This window comes from Ipomoea triloba, chromosome 3, assembly GCF_003576645.1.
Source record: "Ipomoea triloba cultivar NCNSP0323 chromosome 3, ASM357664v1".
Lineage (NCBI taxonomy): Eukaryota > Viridiplantae > Streptophyta > Magnoliopsida > Solanales > Convolvulaceae > Ipomoea > Ipomoea triloba.
This window is the reverse complement of record NC_044918.1, coordinates 27,204,315-27,222,476: the sequence shown is the minus strand read 5'-3', so window position 1 is coordinate 27,222,476 and position 18,162 is coordinate 27,204,315. Positions and strand designations below refer to the sequence as shown.

At 36.6% G+C, this 18,162-nt stretch overlaps 2 protein-coding genes across 3 annotated transcripts; one reads left to right on the top strand and one right to left on the bottom strand.

Annotated features, from left to right (window-relative positions):
- The first annotated feature begins 2,358 nt into the window (after positions 1-2,358).
- On the top strand, positions 2,359-9,006 carry LOC116013499 (oxysterol-binding protein-related protein 1C-like). 2 transcript variants are annotated; one of them, XM_031253289.1, is made up of 10 exons: positions 2,359-2,952; positions 3,057-3,422; positions 4,578-4,662; positions 5,438-5,877; positions 6,648-6,803; positions 7,317-7,484; positions 7,555-7,695; positions 7,945-8,172; positions 8,267-8,380; positions 8,560-9,006. In XM_031253289.1, exons 1-10 carry the CDS (start codon positions 2,461-2,463, stop codon positions 8,713-8,715), a joined length of 2,346 nt encoding a protein of 781 aa, XP_031109149.1. In that variant the 5' UTR covers positions 2,359-2,460; the 3' UTR covers positions 8,716-9,006. The 2 variants fall into 2 exon arrangements, with proteins under 2 accessions (XP_031109149.1, XP_031109150.1); XM_031253290.1 differs by having other exon boundaries at positions 2,809-2,935.
- LOC116013498 (G-type lectin S-receptor-like serine/threonine-protein kinase At5g35370) lies at positions 8,958-11,920 on the bottom strand. The gene has a single exon (XM_031253288.1). The coding sequence runs from the start codon at positions 11,826-11,828 to the stop codon at positions 9,201-9,203; it is 2,628 nt and encodes an 875-aa protein (XP_031109148.1). The 5' UTR covers positions 11,829-11,920; the 3' UTR covers positions 8,958-9,200.
- Between the last annotated feature and the right edge of the window lie 6,242 nt (positions 11,921-18,162).

Sequence of the window (18,162 nt, the reverse complement as noted above, 5' to 3'; positions counted from 1 at the left end):
TTTTTTTTTGTTTTACGAATTTATGGATTTTTAATATACTATTAATTGTCAAAGACTTAAATCTTGAATTTATGATTTTTTGGGATTGACTGGCTTTCATAGTCTCTATTATATGCCTTGTGAGTTTTTTGAGTTTATATGCTTTTAGAGTTTGTACTATATCTTTTTCAATAACGGTTTCCTTTTCTTTTATCAATTTTATTAGAATCTTAGAATGCATATTTGAATTGGTAAATTTGTATGCTTAGTTCTAATGTACCTACAATACAAAAATAATATACCTTCAGTATAAAAATAATGTACTTTTTATATTTGGTCAGCACAGCTGTGTGGATCATGGTCCATGCAATAATTTGCCTTTTTTTGAGGGAAGTCATTTTCCAAAGTTTGTTTCTTCCTTCTCCTTTGCTTCTTGCATCTCCCTAGGCCTCCTAAATGCTTTTTAACTTCTTCATCTTCATCCCATCTTCTTGACATCTTCAACTTTTTTTTTGAGTAATAATTTATTTTTTTATTATGAGATAGATATTATGAGTTTTATTTTTTTTATTTGACATCTGAAACCAGTCGGCCACTTTTATTTATTATTATTATTATTTTTTTTTTTTTTATGAGATAGATATTATTTTGTTGTGATTTTTTTGTGATTATTTTATTTTTTGGATTGTATATTTGTTATAAATGTTGTTATATTTAAACAAATTAATTAAAATATTCAGTTATATGTTGTTATATTTAAACAAATTAATTAAAATATTCAGTTATATAATTCTGTTTTTAAACAAATTAATTAAAATATTCAGTTATATAATTCTGTTCATTTTCCTACCCATTTTCTGGAAAATGAACCAAACACACTTCATTTTCCTACCCATTTTCTGGAAAATGAACCAAACACACCTCATTTTCCTACCCATTTTCTGGAAAATGAACCAAACACACCAACACAATTTTTTGTTCTGCAGCCAAACACAAGAAAGGAAAATATTTTATTTTTTGTTCTGCAGCCAAACACAAGAAAGGAAAATATTTTCTGAAAAATGACTCATTTTCCAGAAACCATTTTCTAGAAACCATTTTCCTACTTTCCAAACACACCCTTAATTACTTTCTCTCATTTCCATCCTCTAATACACACGGGATATATAGAACTAAAGGGGAAGGAGGAAGGGTGGTCTGAACAAGGATAATGATTAATGACTCACTAACCACTACCATAATTAATACATTATCATTTAACTATTATTAATTCTCGAGATATGATTTGAACTCCGATCCAATTATTAATTATGATCTAGGACTCCGCAATGAATTTGAGTTTACCACCGTCTAGAAAAACGCAAATGCCAATAAATTAAAACTACTAAAGTATGAATTGCTACTTTTAAAAAAACATTTTCAATATGCAGCCATCCAGAAAACTTTTGAGAAGTAAGAGGAGAATCTGTACTAAACCTGGAGAAGTCAACCTCTGATTTTGCCGGTAAATATTTCCGATCAGCGTTCCAGTCGCCGTNCTGATTCTTTGTAGCTGTAAAAATCGTTTTGGTTTCTACGAATTTGGGGCAGTGCAATCCTTAAAGCTACAACCAAATAATTCTTTAAGCGCATAATATTCCTAATCCTCTAATTTTGCCAGCTTTTAAGGGGAAACAAACAAAACTTCCCCACTAATTACGTAGAATATGGAATAAGTGGGGGAGTAAGTAAAGAATTGCTTTCATCTTTTGGAAAGAACTCCACTTTTGCTATCTTTTAAGTGGAAACAAACAAAATGTCCCACTAATTACATATAAAATAATGAATAAGTGGAGGAGCAGTTGTTGACTTAATGGATGTTTATGAAGACTTTTAAGATTTTTCGGTGATCAACGTCTAAGAACCGGCATCGGAAGGGGCAATATAGGCCATTATGTTTCTAAAGAACAACAACAAATGCACAAAGTACCATTTTTGTAGCCGGAAAAACATCGAAAAAAGTGCTGGGCAAATTATACTGAGCCTTTATATTATTTAAAGATACATGAGATATATATAATTACAATAGTAGCAAAACATAATGGAGATATAAATACGACAATTACACAATAATGTCTACAATAAATATTATTTATAACAAACATATTTTATATTCCAATTAGAAGCTTAATTAGAAATCGAGATAATAAGCATTTTTGGGTTTCTCAAAAAAAAAAAAGCATTTTTGGGTCGGAGCGAAAACAGTAATTGTGTTGTGGTTAAATAAATACTCCGTAAATAAATTACTAAAAATTGCGAATTTAATGATAGAACCACAATATATTTGAAAGGAGCCGTTTTTGCCGGTAAACCGCCAAGCGCGCATTACATTTGGTTTGGATAAGAGATCTGTGTTCTTTTAAAACTCTCTTCGTTTCCTTGAATTCATGATTCCTTTCCTCCTCCGCTATGGCTATGGCTTTCCTGTAATCCGTAAAGCTTATGCATCCTCGCTTGTGCTGTCGTACCACCGTGGCTGCGCAAAATCCTGTGGCGGCTCCTCCACCAGGTCCGCCGTTAGCAACCTTCCTCAACATGTCTCCGTCTCCGCCGCGGTCGCCCCGTGCGGCCTCCACGCCGTGGCGTCGGGCCCAGCTCCGGCTGCGCTCCATCTCCGAGGCTCACCGGAGGTCCACCCCTCAGAATCCGCTGCCCTCCGTGAAGATCAAAGAAATGGTGGGGAATGGAATCTCCGGAATACTGTACAAGTGGGTGAATTACGGGAGGGGATGGCGGCCCCGCTGGTTCGTCCTCCAAGACGGGGTACTCTCCTATTACAAAATTCACGGTCCCCGTAAGATCGTCACCAATACGCAGACGGAGAAGGGCTCTATGGTTATCGGTCAGAAATCGTTGCGTCGAATCAATAGTTCTAAACTCCCCTCTTCTTCCAAATCCCTCCGCCGCAAACCCTGTGGTGAGATCCACCTTAAGGTATTTCTATGTTGTTTATGCTATTAAGCAATGCTTCTAAAGGCTAGGTATTGGTATCAATAGTCACTAGTTTCATTTCATTTTTATTTTTATTTTGTTTATAGGTGTCTTCTGTGAGGGAAAATAAATCAGACGATCGAAGGTTTTCATTATATACTGGGATGAAGACTCTGCATTTGAGGACAGAGTCAAGGGATGACCGAATTCAATGGGTTGAAGCATTGGTTGCAGCTAAGGAGATGTCTCCTCGAGTGCCAAATGGTGAACTTCTTCTAATGACTCAAATGAATGATAATCTGGCTGTGTCAACTGAGAAGCTCAGAAGGCGCCTGATGGAGGAGGGCATTAGTGAGGCTGCAATTCAGGACAGTGAGCAGATCATGAGGAGTGAATTTGCAGCTTGGCATAAAGATTTATTGCTGCTCAAGCATAAGGAGCTCGCGCTGGTTGACAAAGTGCGCCAGTTGGAGGTATGTATCCTTTCCCTTCCCACACTTATAGTCCACATTCTAAATTTCTTCCAATTTTCAAAGTTTCTCAGTGAATTTTGCATGAATAGTACAAAGCCACCTGTAGTTACAACACGCACAGAAGTCCACAGCCTGATTACATGTGGCTCTGCACTTTATCCTGCTAATAATGTCTGGCTTCATTTTCACCAATATGTTATCTTGATTTTTTTTAGTTTGGTACAGAAATTCTTATGGCCATCTGTTTAGTTAGTACCTATTGAACAATGAACATATGCTGAGAACTTGATGGCTTCTTAGTTATAGCACAATGCTGTCTGGTCATTTAATCAGTGAAGATTGTAATGAATTCACTGTTGGAAGGAATCCTGTAAAACTGTTCATTACAATTGAAACTACAAATCTGGCTCTATATGCAAAACTAGCAGTAGTGTGAAAAAAATCCTAGACTCAGGTCAACAATGGATAACCTTGCCAGTGCTTCTAGTCAGTGTGTTTCTATTGATTTTGCTTGGCTTTTGTATTCATGTCTAAGAAATTATATCTGATTGTGTTATATTGGCCAAGGGATGTAAGAGAGGACTCCAAGTTTGTGTATGTACATTGAGCATAGGTGTTTGATCTATGATGCACTCATGTGGGCCATGTGGCTCTCTTGTTGATGCACTGTTTCTTTGATGACCCATAATGGTAAGTTACAAGACATTCTTACTACATTTAGGTTGCGGGCACCTGTAGCATTGCACAACAAGCTGCAATACCTCTTATGAGAAACTCTACTTTAGGTATCCCCATTGCTGGATGACTAGGTTTTTTCCCCAACCAGATAAAACAATTAGCTATGTTCTTTCAATTGCTGAAGCTGGAAAGATGAAATTTCTGCACTTGGTATACCAGTGAGAACTAGCTAGAACCTAGCAGCTTACTTGATTTTTATACTTACCCACTGAATAGATATGAGTGTCCATGTATTTGCCTTGGTACTGGCAGTATCTATTTACTTTTCACACAGAAACTCCTCTTAGATATGGGAGGGGGTTATTGAACCCTCAACCTCATGGCATAATCGTCAAAATGTAAATGCATTTATGCTTGCTAGATGCTAGGACTACCAGAAACTTGATCTCTGAACTATTTTTGTTTCACTCACCGCAGGCAGAAAAAGTTGATCTTGAAAATACACTCGTTGATGAGAGCCAAAGACAGGCATACGATGCTCATTTCCAGGACAAATTTAGAGGTACCATACATAAAAACATTTTTTAGCATATCGAAGTTGTATGATATTCCTCTCTTGTTTTCTACTTACTACTTTAGTGAGGAAAAGGCTGTAGCAACTTGAAAGTGAGTTAGAAAGAGTAAGAGAATATAGAAGAAAAGAAACCGAAGCTTAAGACGTAAGATCCCAAACTCAGTTGTGCAAGGGAACGTTTAAAAGAATAAGCTAAAGGCTACCCAGCAGGACACAAGATCCTCAATTTCCTCATCACTAAATAATGAAAGCAAAGTGAGTTTCCAAAAATAATGTCCTTCCGAACAATAAAATCTGGATATAAGTGGATAAGAAAGCAGAACATCTAAGTAAGGTTAGCGACGAATAAGTGGAAAAAGTGCTTCTTTTTTAATAACACCCTAAAATCTATGCGAGCTCTTGCCCATTTTGAAATATAAAGGTTGAAGAAATCAGGTGTGCATTTGGAGATCCTTCTTCATCTGAATTCACTGTATTGCTATCCTTCTTGCCTTCTCATCCATCCATCTAAATCTGTTCTTTAGGTTTGTTGTTCCTCTCCCGACTTCCCATTAAAAATAAATAATTTAGCTTTTAAAAAATTTTCCATATACTATATCAGGTTGGATTTGTGGTTGGTGAATTGGACTTGAGGAAATTTGTATCTACTTTTAGCTATGCACTCATTTTACTGAGAAGATATGTGTGAGTATGCTAGTAGAAGCCTTTTGAACGGTTTGTTCTAACCAACTTGGTTCTTCTTGATTATGTGAAATGATTTCAGAAGGAAGCATAAATGAATCAGATGATGACAGTCATGACACTGATAGGTATCATGCAATAGAGGAAGAAAGTGATGATGATGATGATGACATGTTTGCTGATGCTCGAGACTTTCTTTCTTCTAATCCAGTGAGAGCCGGTGGGAATGATGATGGAAAATCATCATCCGAAAACGATGATGAAGGAAATCATCCTTCTGAAGGTGGAGTATCAGTTGAAAATAAATATCCTAATGTGAGTCGTAGAAAGAAATTGCCAGACCCAGTTGAAGAAGAGAAGGGAGTAAGCCTGTGGTCAATGATCAAAGATAACATTGGGAAGGATCTTACTAAAGTATGTCTTCCAGTATATTTCAATGAACCGCTCTCTTCTCTGCAGAAAAGTTTTGAAGATTTTGAATACTCTTATCTTCTTGACGAAGCATATGAATCTGGAAAAGTGGTAAGTTCTTATTAGAATTCCTATTTAAAAAAAGTCCTTTTAAGAAGCCTTGTTTGCATTTTGGAATTGCCTTTATTTAGTAGAAATAGTGTATTCTTCTAAAACTTAAAAGTAATGAATTACTGATATTACTAGTTTGGCAGTTTTGTTAGATATATTTCTATTTCTAGGAATATCATTTATAGACTTAATTTGGATTACTAGTTTACCCTGTACAAAATATTGGAAAAAATATCCCATCAGAGTAGAACTCTGTGAGAAGTTATCAGACTAGACTTCCATGAGAAAGTTCTAATCTTTTTTGGATTTTTAAGTGGCGAACTAGTTTCCCTACTAGTAAGTAATGATGCCATCTTTTGCTTGAGAGTAAAATAAATGTAAGATACTTTGTGCACCTATGGCATTATATTCTACATTGCAAGTACAGAAGTATGAAATTGAGCCATAGAAATCATGTTTTTGCATCTTGCTCCTCATCTATTGTCTTTACGCAATATAAATACATGTACTAGTTTAATATTTATAAGATTTCTGAATTTTCAATAAGACCCACTTCAAGAAAAAAAAAAATCAAAGTGCAGCGGGTTCTTTAATGTTCTGTTGAAATGAGATCAATGTCTAAGACTCGGCTCTCTTTCTAATCTTAGCTTGCAAAGATACTGTCCAAGTTTATATACCAATGCAGCATACACATCCATGAAAATTGAAAATATCAACATAATATACTGTAAATTTTGTTGTTTGAAATCACAAGCATGTTACTATTGTAGGGTAACAGCCTTGCAAGGATACTTAAGGTAGCAGCATTTGCTGCATCTGGATACGCTTCCACTGATGGAAGACATTGCAAGCCATTTAATCCCTTACTTGGTGAGACCTATGAAGCTGATTACCCTGACAAGGGGTTACGATTCATCTCGGAGAAGGTAATGATTGCTGCTCTATGAAAATTCTTGCAACATTGCTACTTTGGGTTATTTTCTCATCTTTTTCAGCCCCCTGGGGCATCTCCTTTCTGTTTGTAATTGTCATGGCCGCTACATTTTTAGTCAAAGTAGTAGCTTACCTGTCAGAAGCTAGACTGAAGTAATTGAAGTGCACAACAATTGATAAATTGGCTTGCTTTTAGCTTTTTTCGTATTTTTTTTTCCCTTGTCTAAGAAATTACTACTGCATTGTAACTAAGAGAGGTAAAGTACTCTTGTTGCTATTGTCTTCCTCGTTTTCTTTTCTTAAATTCCTGGTCTTTAATTATAAGCATTAAAACAATGGCATTTTATTTATTTGCATGACTGGATTTATGGAAAAGAAAAGAAAAAGAAAAGGAGATAAGAAAAAGGGAAAGAGGCTCGGCTTTGTTTTATTCCATTCATTTTGTATTTGACTTTTTTTTTTTTTTATTAACAAGCCTTAAATACTCTGTTTATCTATAAACATAGGTTAGTCATCATCCAATGATCCTTGCATTCCACTGCGAAGGCCGGGGATGGAAACTTCGGGCAGATTGCAATTTAAAGAGTAAGTTTTGGGGTAGATCCATTCAGCTTGATCCTGTTGGTATCCTTTCATTGGAATTTGATGATGGAGAAGTATTTAAGTGGAGCAAGGTAACAACTTCTATATATCATTTTATATATTTCTTCTATGGCTGCTGAAATTTTGGACTTGTTCTATCAGGTAACAACTTCTATATACAACCTCATTTTAGGAAAAATCTACTGTGATCATTATGGTACCATGTCTATCCAAGGAAATCGCAACTACTCCTGCAGGCTAAAGTTCAAGGAGCGGTCTCTCATTGATCGAAACCCTCACGAGGTGCAATAGTCTTTCAACTTGTAATGCTCATACTTTGCAATCTTTTGTCTCTCTTTACTCTCTTTCAAGAAAAATATCACCTTGAAATGATGGGAAATTTAGCTTCATACCTTACCAATGTGCATATAGCCATTTTTCATGGATACATGAACTTGAAAGGTGGTGTACTAATCATATTGGGATTTTCCTGTCTAGTTCAAACTTCAAAGCCTCCATTAGTGTTTTTCTTTTCATTTTTTTTTATGGCAGCTAAATGGAGTTGTACAGAATAATGGAAAGACAGTGGCAACACTCTTTGGGAAATGGGACCAGAGCATACATTACTGCCAGGATGATTGTTTAGGGAAAGATAAAGGACCAGTTTCAATGTTGAATGCAGAATTGCTGTGGAAGCGCAGCAAACCATCAAAATGCAAAAGCAAATACAACTTCACCAGCTTTGCAATCACCCTTAACGAATTGACTCCAGGGCTAAAGGTAATTGCAGATTATATATAATAATTTTCAGTAATTTATGAGTATATGCTATTGAGTAATCCATTTGCTCCCATTAATAATTGTATATAAGCAGGAGAAATTGCCACCAACAGATTCAAGACTCAGGCCTGATCAAAGATTTCTTGAAAATGGCGAATATGAAATGGCTAACTCAGAAAAGTTGCGCCTGGAGCAAAGGCAGCGCCAGGTGATACAAATATCTCGTTTGATTAGAACCATGTCAACTATAGTATTTTTACAATCTCTCAGTAGAGGAATTTTTACTGTTTAATAAGGTTTTATTAGTGAAGCAAGTTAATAGAATTTACTAAATGAGGATTCCCAGACTTCAGCTTAATTACAAAATCATCATGTGAGCATATGCAGGCTGTTAAGATGCAAGAAAGCGGATGGAAACCAAAGTGGTTTTCAAAACAAAAGGACAGCGATATGTACCGGTATATTGGTGGATATTGGGAGGCCAAAGAGCATGGCAACTGGGGAACATGCCCCAATATCTTTGGTGAAGTATCTACCATTTGATCTGCAACTTATCCAATTCATGTAGGTTTTGTCGTGACCTCAACATTTTCTGAGGTCATAGGATAAGCAAGATAGTCTTGAAATACAAAAACTGAATACCACACAACAATTTGTAGATAGATGTAATGTTGGTGGTCTGGTAGGAAGGAGAATTCCCATTTTTAGTAGACATAGAAATCAAAATTTCTGTGTTCAAATTTCTTGTTCCATTGAGTACAGATAATGTATTATCCAGCTTACTGTAAAGACAACTGTGAACAACCTGTTGTATATATGAATCAATACAATTTATAAACATTACTAATTTTTCCAGCAAAATTTCAATGCTACTACTGATAACTCTTGAGAGCCTAGGGATATATATATATATATATATATATACACTCCTGAAAGGCTTTCTGGAATACCTGAAGGATGTGTACAATACGATCATATTTACAATTGCAGAAAACATGTTAAACTGTAAGTGCAGGAGCAGAAGCATATTATCTAGGACCAGAGAGTTGCTGGGAAGACATGTAAGAGGAGTAGTAAGAACTAGTGGTAGCACTGCTCCCGACGTTTGGCATTGCCTGTGGATAGAGATACCCTACATTCTGCTGCTCGTTATCCCCCTCGACAACTGATGCTTCGGTGAACCTCCTGCCATAGAAACGCAAGAAGTTGAGGGACTCCACCTGAGGATCACCCAGAGGCAGCCCTCCTTCGAGCATTGCGACCACATTTGTCATGGTTGGCCTCAGCATTGGATCTTCGTGCACACAGCAGAGAGCCACTCGCACCAGCTTCTCCACCTCCTGGGTCTGCACCTGCCCTGCCAGCCTTGGATCCACCAGCTCCAGGTACCTCCCTTGTTCATGCATCTCCAGGGCTCGTAGCGGGAAGTAATCCTCTCCATTACTACTACCATTTGCTGCAGACCCCCCACTGTGGATTGGTGTCTGAAGTGAGCAATTCTTCTTTCCTCTTACTAATTCCAGCAATACCATTCCGTAACTATACACATCTGTCTTCTCTGTGATGGCCGAGTTTGTGAGCCATTCTGGGGCTAAATAACCTCTAGTCCCTCTCATGGTAGTGAACCAGCTAGATTGCTCTGGAGACAGCAGCTTGGACAGGCCAAAATCGGAGATTTTCACCAGCAAATTGTCGTGCAGTAGGATGTTTTCGGGCTTAACGTCACAGTGAATGATCTTGTGCTCACATCCGCTGTGCAAGTAAGCCAGCCCCCGAGCTGTGCCGATGGCAATCTCAAACCTCTCTCGCCATTCCAACAGGGGGCCTCCTCCATTTCCATTTCCGAACAGAGCTCGATCCAATGAGCTCCGGTTCATGTACTCGTATACTAGAAATCTTGATTCCCTGTGTGCACAGAACCCCTTCAATCTCACAAGATTAAGGTGATGGATCTTCCCAATAATCGCGATCTCCGTGCAGAACTCCTTCCTCCCTTGTACTCCCAGGCTGCTTATTTTCTTGACAGCCACCAGCGTTCCGTCGGAGAGAGTGCCTTTGTATACCGTCCCAAATCCGCCGGAACCAACTTGAGTCCCGAAATTCTCCGTAGCATCCACCAGCTCCTCGTAATCGAATCTCACGGGCAAGCCTGGAATTGAAACATCTTCCAGCTCACCATAGGAATAGGAAGAAGAGGAATTCCTCCGTTTTCTCTTCGTTTTTCCCGTTACCTTTCTCCTCCTAAACCAAACGATGCCGCAGGCGACCACCAGGGCAAACAGGACAACAACGGATGATGGTATCGACACCAAAACAACCACTGGGATGCTCCTCCTCCCATTTTCATCTTCAGGAGCCTGATCCATCGCCATCATCATCAATTTAATATAACCAAAACGATCGTTGCGGCCCGATTTCTTTATAATTGAACCTACATAATCTCCAACCATGTAACAAGAACCTGAGGTTTGGCTATGAAAGATTCCCAGGCAAGAACAATTTCTGGAGCAAAGATCCTCACAGGTAGATAAGTTCACATTAAACGCCGCCGGCTCCGTGAAATCATTTGCGAAATAGTCCATATCGCTCCCTAATTTCAAATACGAGATTGCTGCGACCGTGGTATTACACGACGAGGAAGAAGGCATTGATAGCTTGCCATTTACGGGGACGCAACCCTCGTCTGCCGTTTGAAATCCAGGAGGGCAAGAGGAACAGCTGCCACTATAACACACTCCCAGCCTCCCGCAAATGAGTGGTATCCTACAAGTATCGCCCGGAGCGTTGAATCCAGATACCTCGCTACCGGCGCCATTTAAGCGCATGGTGCTCAACGCGCCACCGCTTCCCTGCTTCAGGATTACAAAATCCGGAGATTTGACAATAACTTGTATTGCAATCTCCGTTCCGTTTGAGCCCAAAAGGAAAATCCCGTTGCTCCTCAGCTCCGCATATTCCACGCGCGCGTTCGTGTCCCGAAACGCGCCGTTGTACATGGATAATTTCCAGTACACCATCTTGTTCCAGAGAAAGACGGCGTCATTCTCCGTGACCGTGAACTCGTAGTCCCCCTCCGACAGCTCACCCTCCTTCACCGAGCTGACCAAAGATTTCCCGACAAGCAGCCGCTGCCCGACGACCATGGTGTCGGTCGGGTAGTCAAAGCTTTCCCATAAAGAGTTGTTGGAGGAATCCAGTAGAACTAGATTTCCAGAGTCTCGGAGCTCCAAGGAGGAAACAGAGACATTTGGCGAAGAAAAGGGGGGAACTGACCAGATGGGTTTGGGGGAATCATTATCATAAAGCGCAAGGCCACGGCGGGAGAGACGGAGCTGGGCAGAGTCGGAGACAGGGTTGTTGCGATTGGCGGCCCAAACAACAGTGTGAGAAAGGGTATGAATGACAACAAAGTAGTATAAGCGCTCCTCGGTCTTGACGTTTGTAACGGCGGCACGGAAGGTAGAATTGGGGGAGGACAAGAAGGCGCCGGAAGTATCAATGAATCCGTTGAAGGAAGCGGTGAAGTTAGGGGGTATGGGATGGAAGGCAAGCGGTCCAGAGAGGGAGAGCGTGCAAGATAAGAGGAGGATAGAGATGATGAAGAAGAAAGATAAGGATGAGGAAGGCGAAGGAGAGGCCCCCATGCCCACGGCCATGCATAAGAAATAATGGGATCGGAATATATATTTTGGTATTGGAATGAGAACTGAGAAGTGGCCTGGGGCTGGGGATGATTGATATGTGGGTTGGTTGGTTGTATAGCCATATAACAACAATAATAGGGAATAGGAAATAGGGAAGGAATGGGCGTTTGAAAATGGAAAGGCGTAGGTTGTACGTGTAGCCAGAGACAAGTTGGTTGAGAAAGTGTGAGGATGGAGGGTAATAGACTAATAGCTTATGAAAATGACGGGGAAATGGAATGGGGACAAGGAGATTTGGAATGGAATGGGATGGGATGAGAGTTGACTTTAGATGAGACAGTGTGAACTGGCGGTATGTCTGTACAGAGAGAGAGAGAGACGGTGGTTACAGGTAGCGACGGCTAGTCAACATGGTTGCCACGTCCTCTAACTCAGATCTAACATGGATCAAGTCATACAAATGATTATATTCAAACATGACTTTTTTTAATTTTTAAAAACTTATAAAGTGATAATAAAATTTTGAGTCACACTTCTGTGAGACCGTCTCACGGATCCTTATTCGTGAGATGGTCGGGTCAGGTCGAAGTAATATGCAAATGTCATACTTATATACTCAAATGTAATACTAATCAATAATACAATTTTTGTTACTTATTACTCCCTCTGTCCCATTTTACCTGTCCTATTTACTATTCATTGGTCAAACCAACTCTTCCTTCTTTGCTTATTTTCTTTAGTAATTTTTTATTATTTTTAAATTTAATTTTTAGTGTTTAATAGTACTTTTAATGTAGTTTCTAAATATATAAATTTTATATATTAATGCTAAACTTAATAATATGAAAAATTGGATTAAAAATTACTTCAGACAAGCCTCGTTAAACGAATAAGACAACCATTTTGGGACGAAGGTAGTACATTTTTCATGATAAGTAATGTTGAGGAGTGCCCCTTACTTATAAGGGAAAATATAATACTTTTGAGGAAAAATGTAATACTTTTAAATCAAATTGTAAAAGTATTGTATTTTCCCTTAAATGTATTACATTTACCCGTATAAGTAACAAAAATTTTATTCTTGATTAGTATTACATTTGAACATATAAGTATGGCATTTGCATTTTGACCCGACCTGACGCGTCTCACGATGAGACGGTCTCAGACAAGTTTTTGCCTAAAATTTTAAAGAATTTTTATAAAAATCTTTTACACTTTTGTAAACTCTTTACCCGTCTATAAAGTTTCATATCACAAACACTTATAATACTTTATTAATTTTTACAAATTTATTTATTTTAAAAAATTTATCAAAAGTCATTAAAACACTAAATTTAATACACCATTACAAATTTTTACTAAATATTATCTATTACTACCTCCGTCACATTTTGTTTGTCTGATTCGGTTAACGAGGCTTGACTGAAGTTATTTTTAATTCAATTTTTCATAATATTAAATTTAGTATTAGTATATAAAATTTATATATTTGGAAACTACATTAGAAGTACTATTAAACACAAAAAATCAAATTTAAAAATAATTAAAAATTACTAAAGAAAATAAGCAATGAAGAAAAAGTTGGTTTGACCAATGAATAGTAAACAGGACAGGTAAAATGGGACAGAGGGAGTATTTTATTAAATTTTTATAATATATCATATATTTTTAAAAATTTTAAATAAATTTATGTATTTCAATTCACATAAACTAAAATAAAATTTGTTGCCACGAAAATATAGTATACTATAAATTTAAAGGCAATATTTATTTTACGATTCAAGACTACGAATTAAAATATTTATTTTGTTAAGACAATTATCAATTGGTTGGTATTGCTTTCACTGATATCTATTAATACTTATTACTTATATTTTAATTTCAAAAAAAACTTTTATGGTATATCATATATTTTGATATGTACACTTGTATTAGTGGGAGCTTCTAGAACTTGAACTTGAACGGGAGCTTCTGGAACTTGAACTTAAGCTAGAGCTTCTGAAAAATGAACTTGAATGGGGGAGCCTTTTTAGTCTTAACCCTCACTCATTTTTTGGGATTTCTCTATAGTGTCAAAGAAATACAAAAGCATTAATGAAATATAAACATGCATTACATATGTACTGAAATCAATAAGAACAACAGTCTTATCAATCTGGCTCTAACATTAGGATCTTCGAAATATTTTCTTTAATTATGTCATTTCCTACAAATGGTGCAGTGAATGTTAACATGGCTACGTTTGAGATGTATTCCATCATTGGTTAACTCATCTCCTCCTTTCTTTCTCAATTTTTTGGGTCTTCCAGCCTTTATAGTGTATAGAGGTGGCAGATGTGGTTCTTGATCAGAAGCATGCCATTCTAATGGACGTGCCAATGGCTTGATACTACCTCCATATGATTCCAGGTAATTCTCAACAAAGTATGCTGGATGCACAAAATTATTGATAGGGCCATAACCATTTTTCATCCAAATTGCACATATGGCATGCCTACATGGAATACCAATCAATTTCCAACTTCTACATGTGCAAGTAAACCTACCCAAATCAACTTCATGTTGCTTCAAAACCTACCCAAGTCGTCGCCCCTCGCCCCCCNAAAACCTCAAAAGTGGTTGTCATCATTACATTGAATTCCTACATAACCCCCAACTGTTTTTTTTAGCTTGACTAGTTTTACGTAATATTCTAGGAAAAATAGGTGAAGTCCATTTTAAAGTTTGTTTCCTACATTCAAACAACCTAGCCATTATCAATTTTCTCAATGTCTCAAGACAAGTAATTAGAGGCTGCTGCCTAGCATCTAAAATTACAACATTATATGATTCGCAAATATTGTTCACTAAAATATCACAATGAGCATAAGTGGTGAAATGAGACCTGGACCACTCTGATGGTTGTTTGTCATAGAGCCACTCTGCCTTAGCATCAATATCATAGAATTTTTTCATGGCAGCAGTGAAAGTGTTAAAAGTGGTAGACCTTGCAGCATCCCATAAAACATCATTGATAGCTTTTCCAGTAAATCCAACTTGCTTCTTATTTCCATGTAAATGTCTTACATAGAATTTATGAGTTGCTCCATGAATAACTTATAATTAAGCCCTTTTTCTTATCTAAGGCAAATATTAAAATGATTACAACAATATCATTTATTGTATTAAACATTTTGAAAAAAGAAAAACAGAAAATACCTGAGATAAATGTGAGGTTTAACTCATAAGCAAGAGTGATAGAGAGGTATCTTTTTAAAAAGTTTTAAAACTAGCTCCAATAATCCTTTGTCTCACCTTCAACTATAGCATAAGCTAGAGGGAAAATTGAGTCATCACCATCTACCCCAATAGCTAATAACAACTACCCCCGTATATTCCCTTCAAGTGGCAGCCATCAACTTCCATGATAGACCTACATAATTTAAATCCGTATTTGCATGCTTCCTAACACATACATATAAAACCTTACAAATCTTTGCTTTCCTTCATATAACATATCACTTAGTTTTACATGACAACTACTCCCTGGATTAGTCCTTTGAATCTCTAATTAATAACTCCATAATCTATTGAAGTTTTCATGCTCTTCCCTATCAATAGTGGCCCTTGCTTTCTTGAGTTCACTATATGCTTGCCGCATTGAAAGATAAAACACTTCCTTGGTAGACACTGTCTCTAGAAACTCCCTAGTTTTCCATCCAGTATGTCCTGCAATTTCATGCTTCCATGTTTTAGCAATCCTACTTAGTTAACCATGTAATTGTTGCGAGCCCAACAACACCCATCATGGTGATCATTTAAAGCAATGATTCTCCAAGATAAAGATTTTTGCTCTTTCCTAAGGGTAACTTTCCAAGGGCAGTCATTATGCTTACAAACAACAAAGCATCTAACTTTGTCATTTTTTAGAAATAGTAATTCATTCTTATTACCAAATCCATAACTGTAAATGGTTTCTCTAAACTCATCTTTTGAACCAAATGTCAAATCAAGACAAAATTTTGATTCATTCATATCTGTTTTAGCCCTAAACTGTGGGAACTACAGTTCGTTACCCTCATAATCACTTTTTGTTGCACTACCCTCATCAGAGAAGTTAATTTATACATTGATATGCTAATGCACTTTTAAACATTTAGCTTCCCTATCACCTTCTTCTATGCCAGCAAACTCTGCTCCTAGATCTACATTCCTCTCAAATTCAATATCATATCATCTAGCAGTGCTTCATTACTATTAGTGGAATATACCTCAACAAAATCCTCATCAGATGCCCATTCACAGTCATCATCTTCTTTTGACTCATCATTCTGCCAATCACCAACAACAACCCAAATCTCCATTGCATTACATTTCTCAATCTCATTCACTAAACTAAATGTTTCCACATCTGATTGTAATTCTATCAATTCATCTAACCCATTAAATAATACCTTCACATCATATGAACTATCATATCCTAATTTTAGCACTTTTTCCTTTAATGTGATGAACCCCCACTCATTAACATCCATATTATTCACAAAAGTTGTCTCTCCTCCAACATAGGTAGTCTATCCACTTTTATTGACTTTTCCACCTCTCTTAGAGTAAGGCTGAACCCTTGTGAAGTGTTTGCTGTAGCTATTGTTATAATACAAATAACTAGTCAACCAATGCAGTTATTAAATGGTCTCTAACTGTAAAATCTATGTATTTACTATAATCAAAGAATAAAATAATTCCAGGAAAATAATTTAAAGCATTACTTTAATATTTATTTTTTACTACTTTTAAGAAACAATGCACTGGTTTGGCAAGCCAACAGGAAATGGTCCTCGACTCCAACACACCCATACTAAAGTAGACAAAAGTTATCAACACATGGTCCCCAACATCTAACAGAAAGCAACCATATTTACACCCCCACACATCAGTACGACCCCATATATACATACACATACAAACCCCTAACACGAAAGCAACTATATTTACACACCAACATTTATCATGAAATAAAAGCTAACCTAGAACTACACGTTAGAAATACAATACTAACAAAAAATGGTATATTTATACTTACCATTAGAGTTGTGTTAACTTGGACCCATTTGTATGCTTGAATCGAACTAATCGTCCAACAATTTCTCCAAAAATTTGCAAGCTTTAAACTTAGAGTTTGTGTTTGATTTAAGGCATTGGTTTCTTCAAAGGTATTTGGTGAGGGAATGAGTTAGTTCGAAGTGCAAAATTAGAGTAATGAAAACATTAATTGTGAAAGGACAAAAGCGTCCTTGAGAAAACGACTAGAGACGGACAAATTTAACGGAAGGACGGTAGATGGTTAAAAACAAAAGTGAGAGGACTAGAAGTGGCTGATTTAAAAGTTGAGGACTAAAAGTGGTGATGCCACCAAAGTTGGAGGACGTCCGCTGGTATTTACTCAAATTTTGATTAAGTAAATAATCAATTAATAAGAAATTATGTGTATTTTAGGAAATCATTTAATAAATAAATGTTGAGACATATCTCTCAAGATCAAGGATAGATTAGAAGATTAATAGAAGATCCAACTTGTAGAATTAATAAACTTGATTAAAATAGTCATTGGAGCGCACAAATTGTTGTCAAAGTAGAATGCATATGAACAATAATGAAGGCTATTATTTTATCATAAATGACCATAAATACGCCACTATTTCACTATAAAAGAGTTAACCTCTATACTCCCAAACCACCAAATTATATATTATTCAACCATCTTCTAAGTCATGAGGTATTGAGGGCAGGCCATTTAAGTTTGGGATTCAAATTTATACATTATATTATTCTACAATTCTTTAGCTATATACACACCCTCAATGATTGTGAAATGTAATTTGATTTAACTAAAAAAAAAAAGACTTCAATTTTTTGAGTTAAAACTGTTCATTTATTTTCATTATATATTCATTGTTTATCTATATTATATTTTACTTTTATGTGTGGCTAGTCTATATAAGGTGAAATGACTATAAAAGCTGCTTAGCTCACAGCGCAGTTCACGTATTTGCTTGTTTTTTTAGGACAAAATTGTTTAGAGCGTGTTTGGCAGATGACTGGGGTGGATTGCTCTCATTGTTTCAATAGTTTAAAAATTACATATATGACGTACAATATTCTAATTGGAGAAATTCGTTCCAATTTTTTTTTTTTTTAATTTTAACTAAAAATGTAAGATTGAATGAGAATAGTGAGCTACTACAACCGCTATTAATACTCTACAACCTTAGTCTTAAGATTTTTTCTAAATACTTTGTGGATTTTTTAAATTTTGGGGTAATTAGTTGGACTTTTGTGTATTTTTGCCCAATAGTTAGACTTCAAT

Bases quoted from the DNA above. Each gene is read 5' to 3' on its own strand.
- LOC116013499 (XM_031253289.1), top strand. From the start codon at position 2,461: ATGCATCCTCGCTTGTGCTGTCGTACCACCGTGGCTGCGCAAAATCCT. The intron at 4,663-5,437 runs GTACCATACATA...AAATGATTTCAG, and splicing joins TTTCCAGGACAAATTTAGAG to AAGGAAGCATAAATGAATCA. The intron at 8,381-8,559 runs GTGATACAAATA...GAGCATATGCAG, and splicing joins TGGAGCAAAGGCAGCGCCAG to GCTGTTAAGATGCAAGAAAG.
- LOC116013498 (XM_031253288.1), bottom strand. From the start codon at position 11,828: ATGGCCGTGGGCATGGGGGCCTCTCCTTCGCCTTCCTCATCCTTATCT.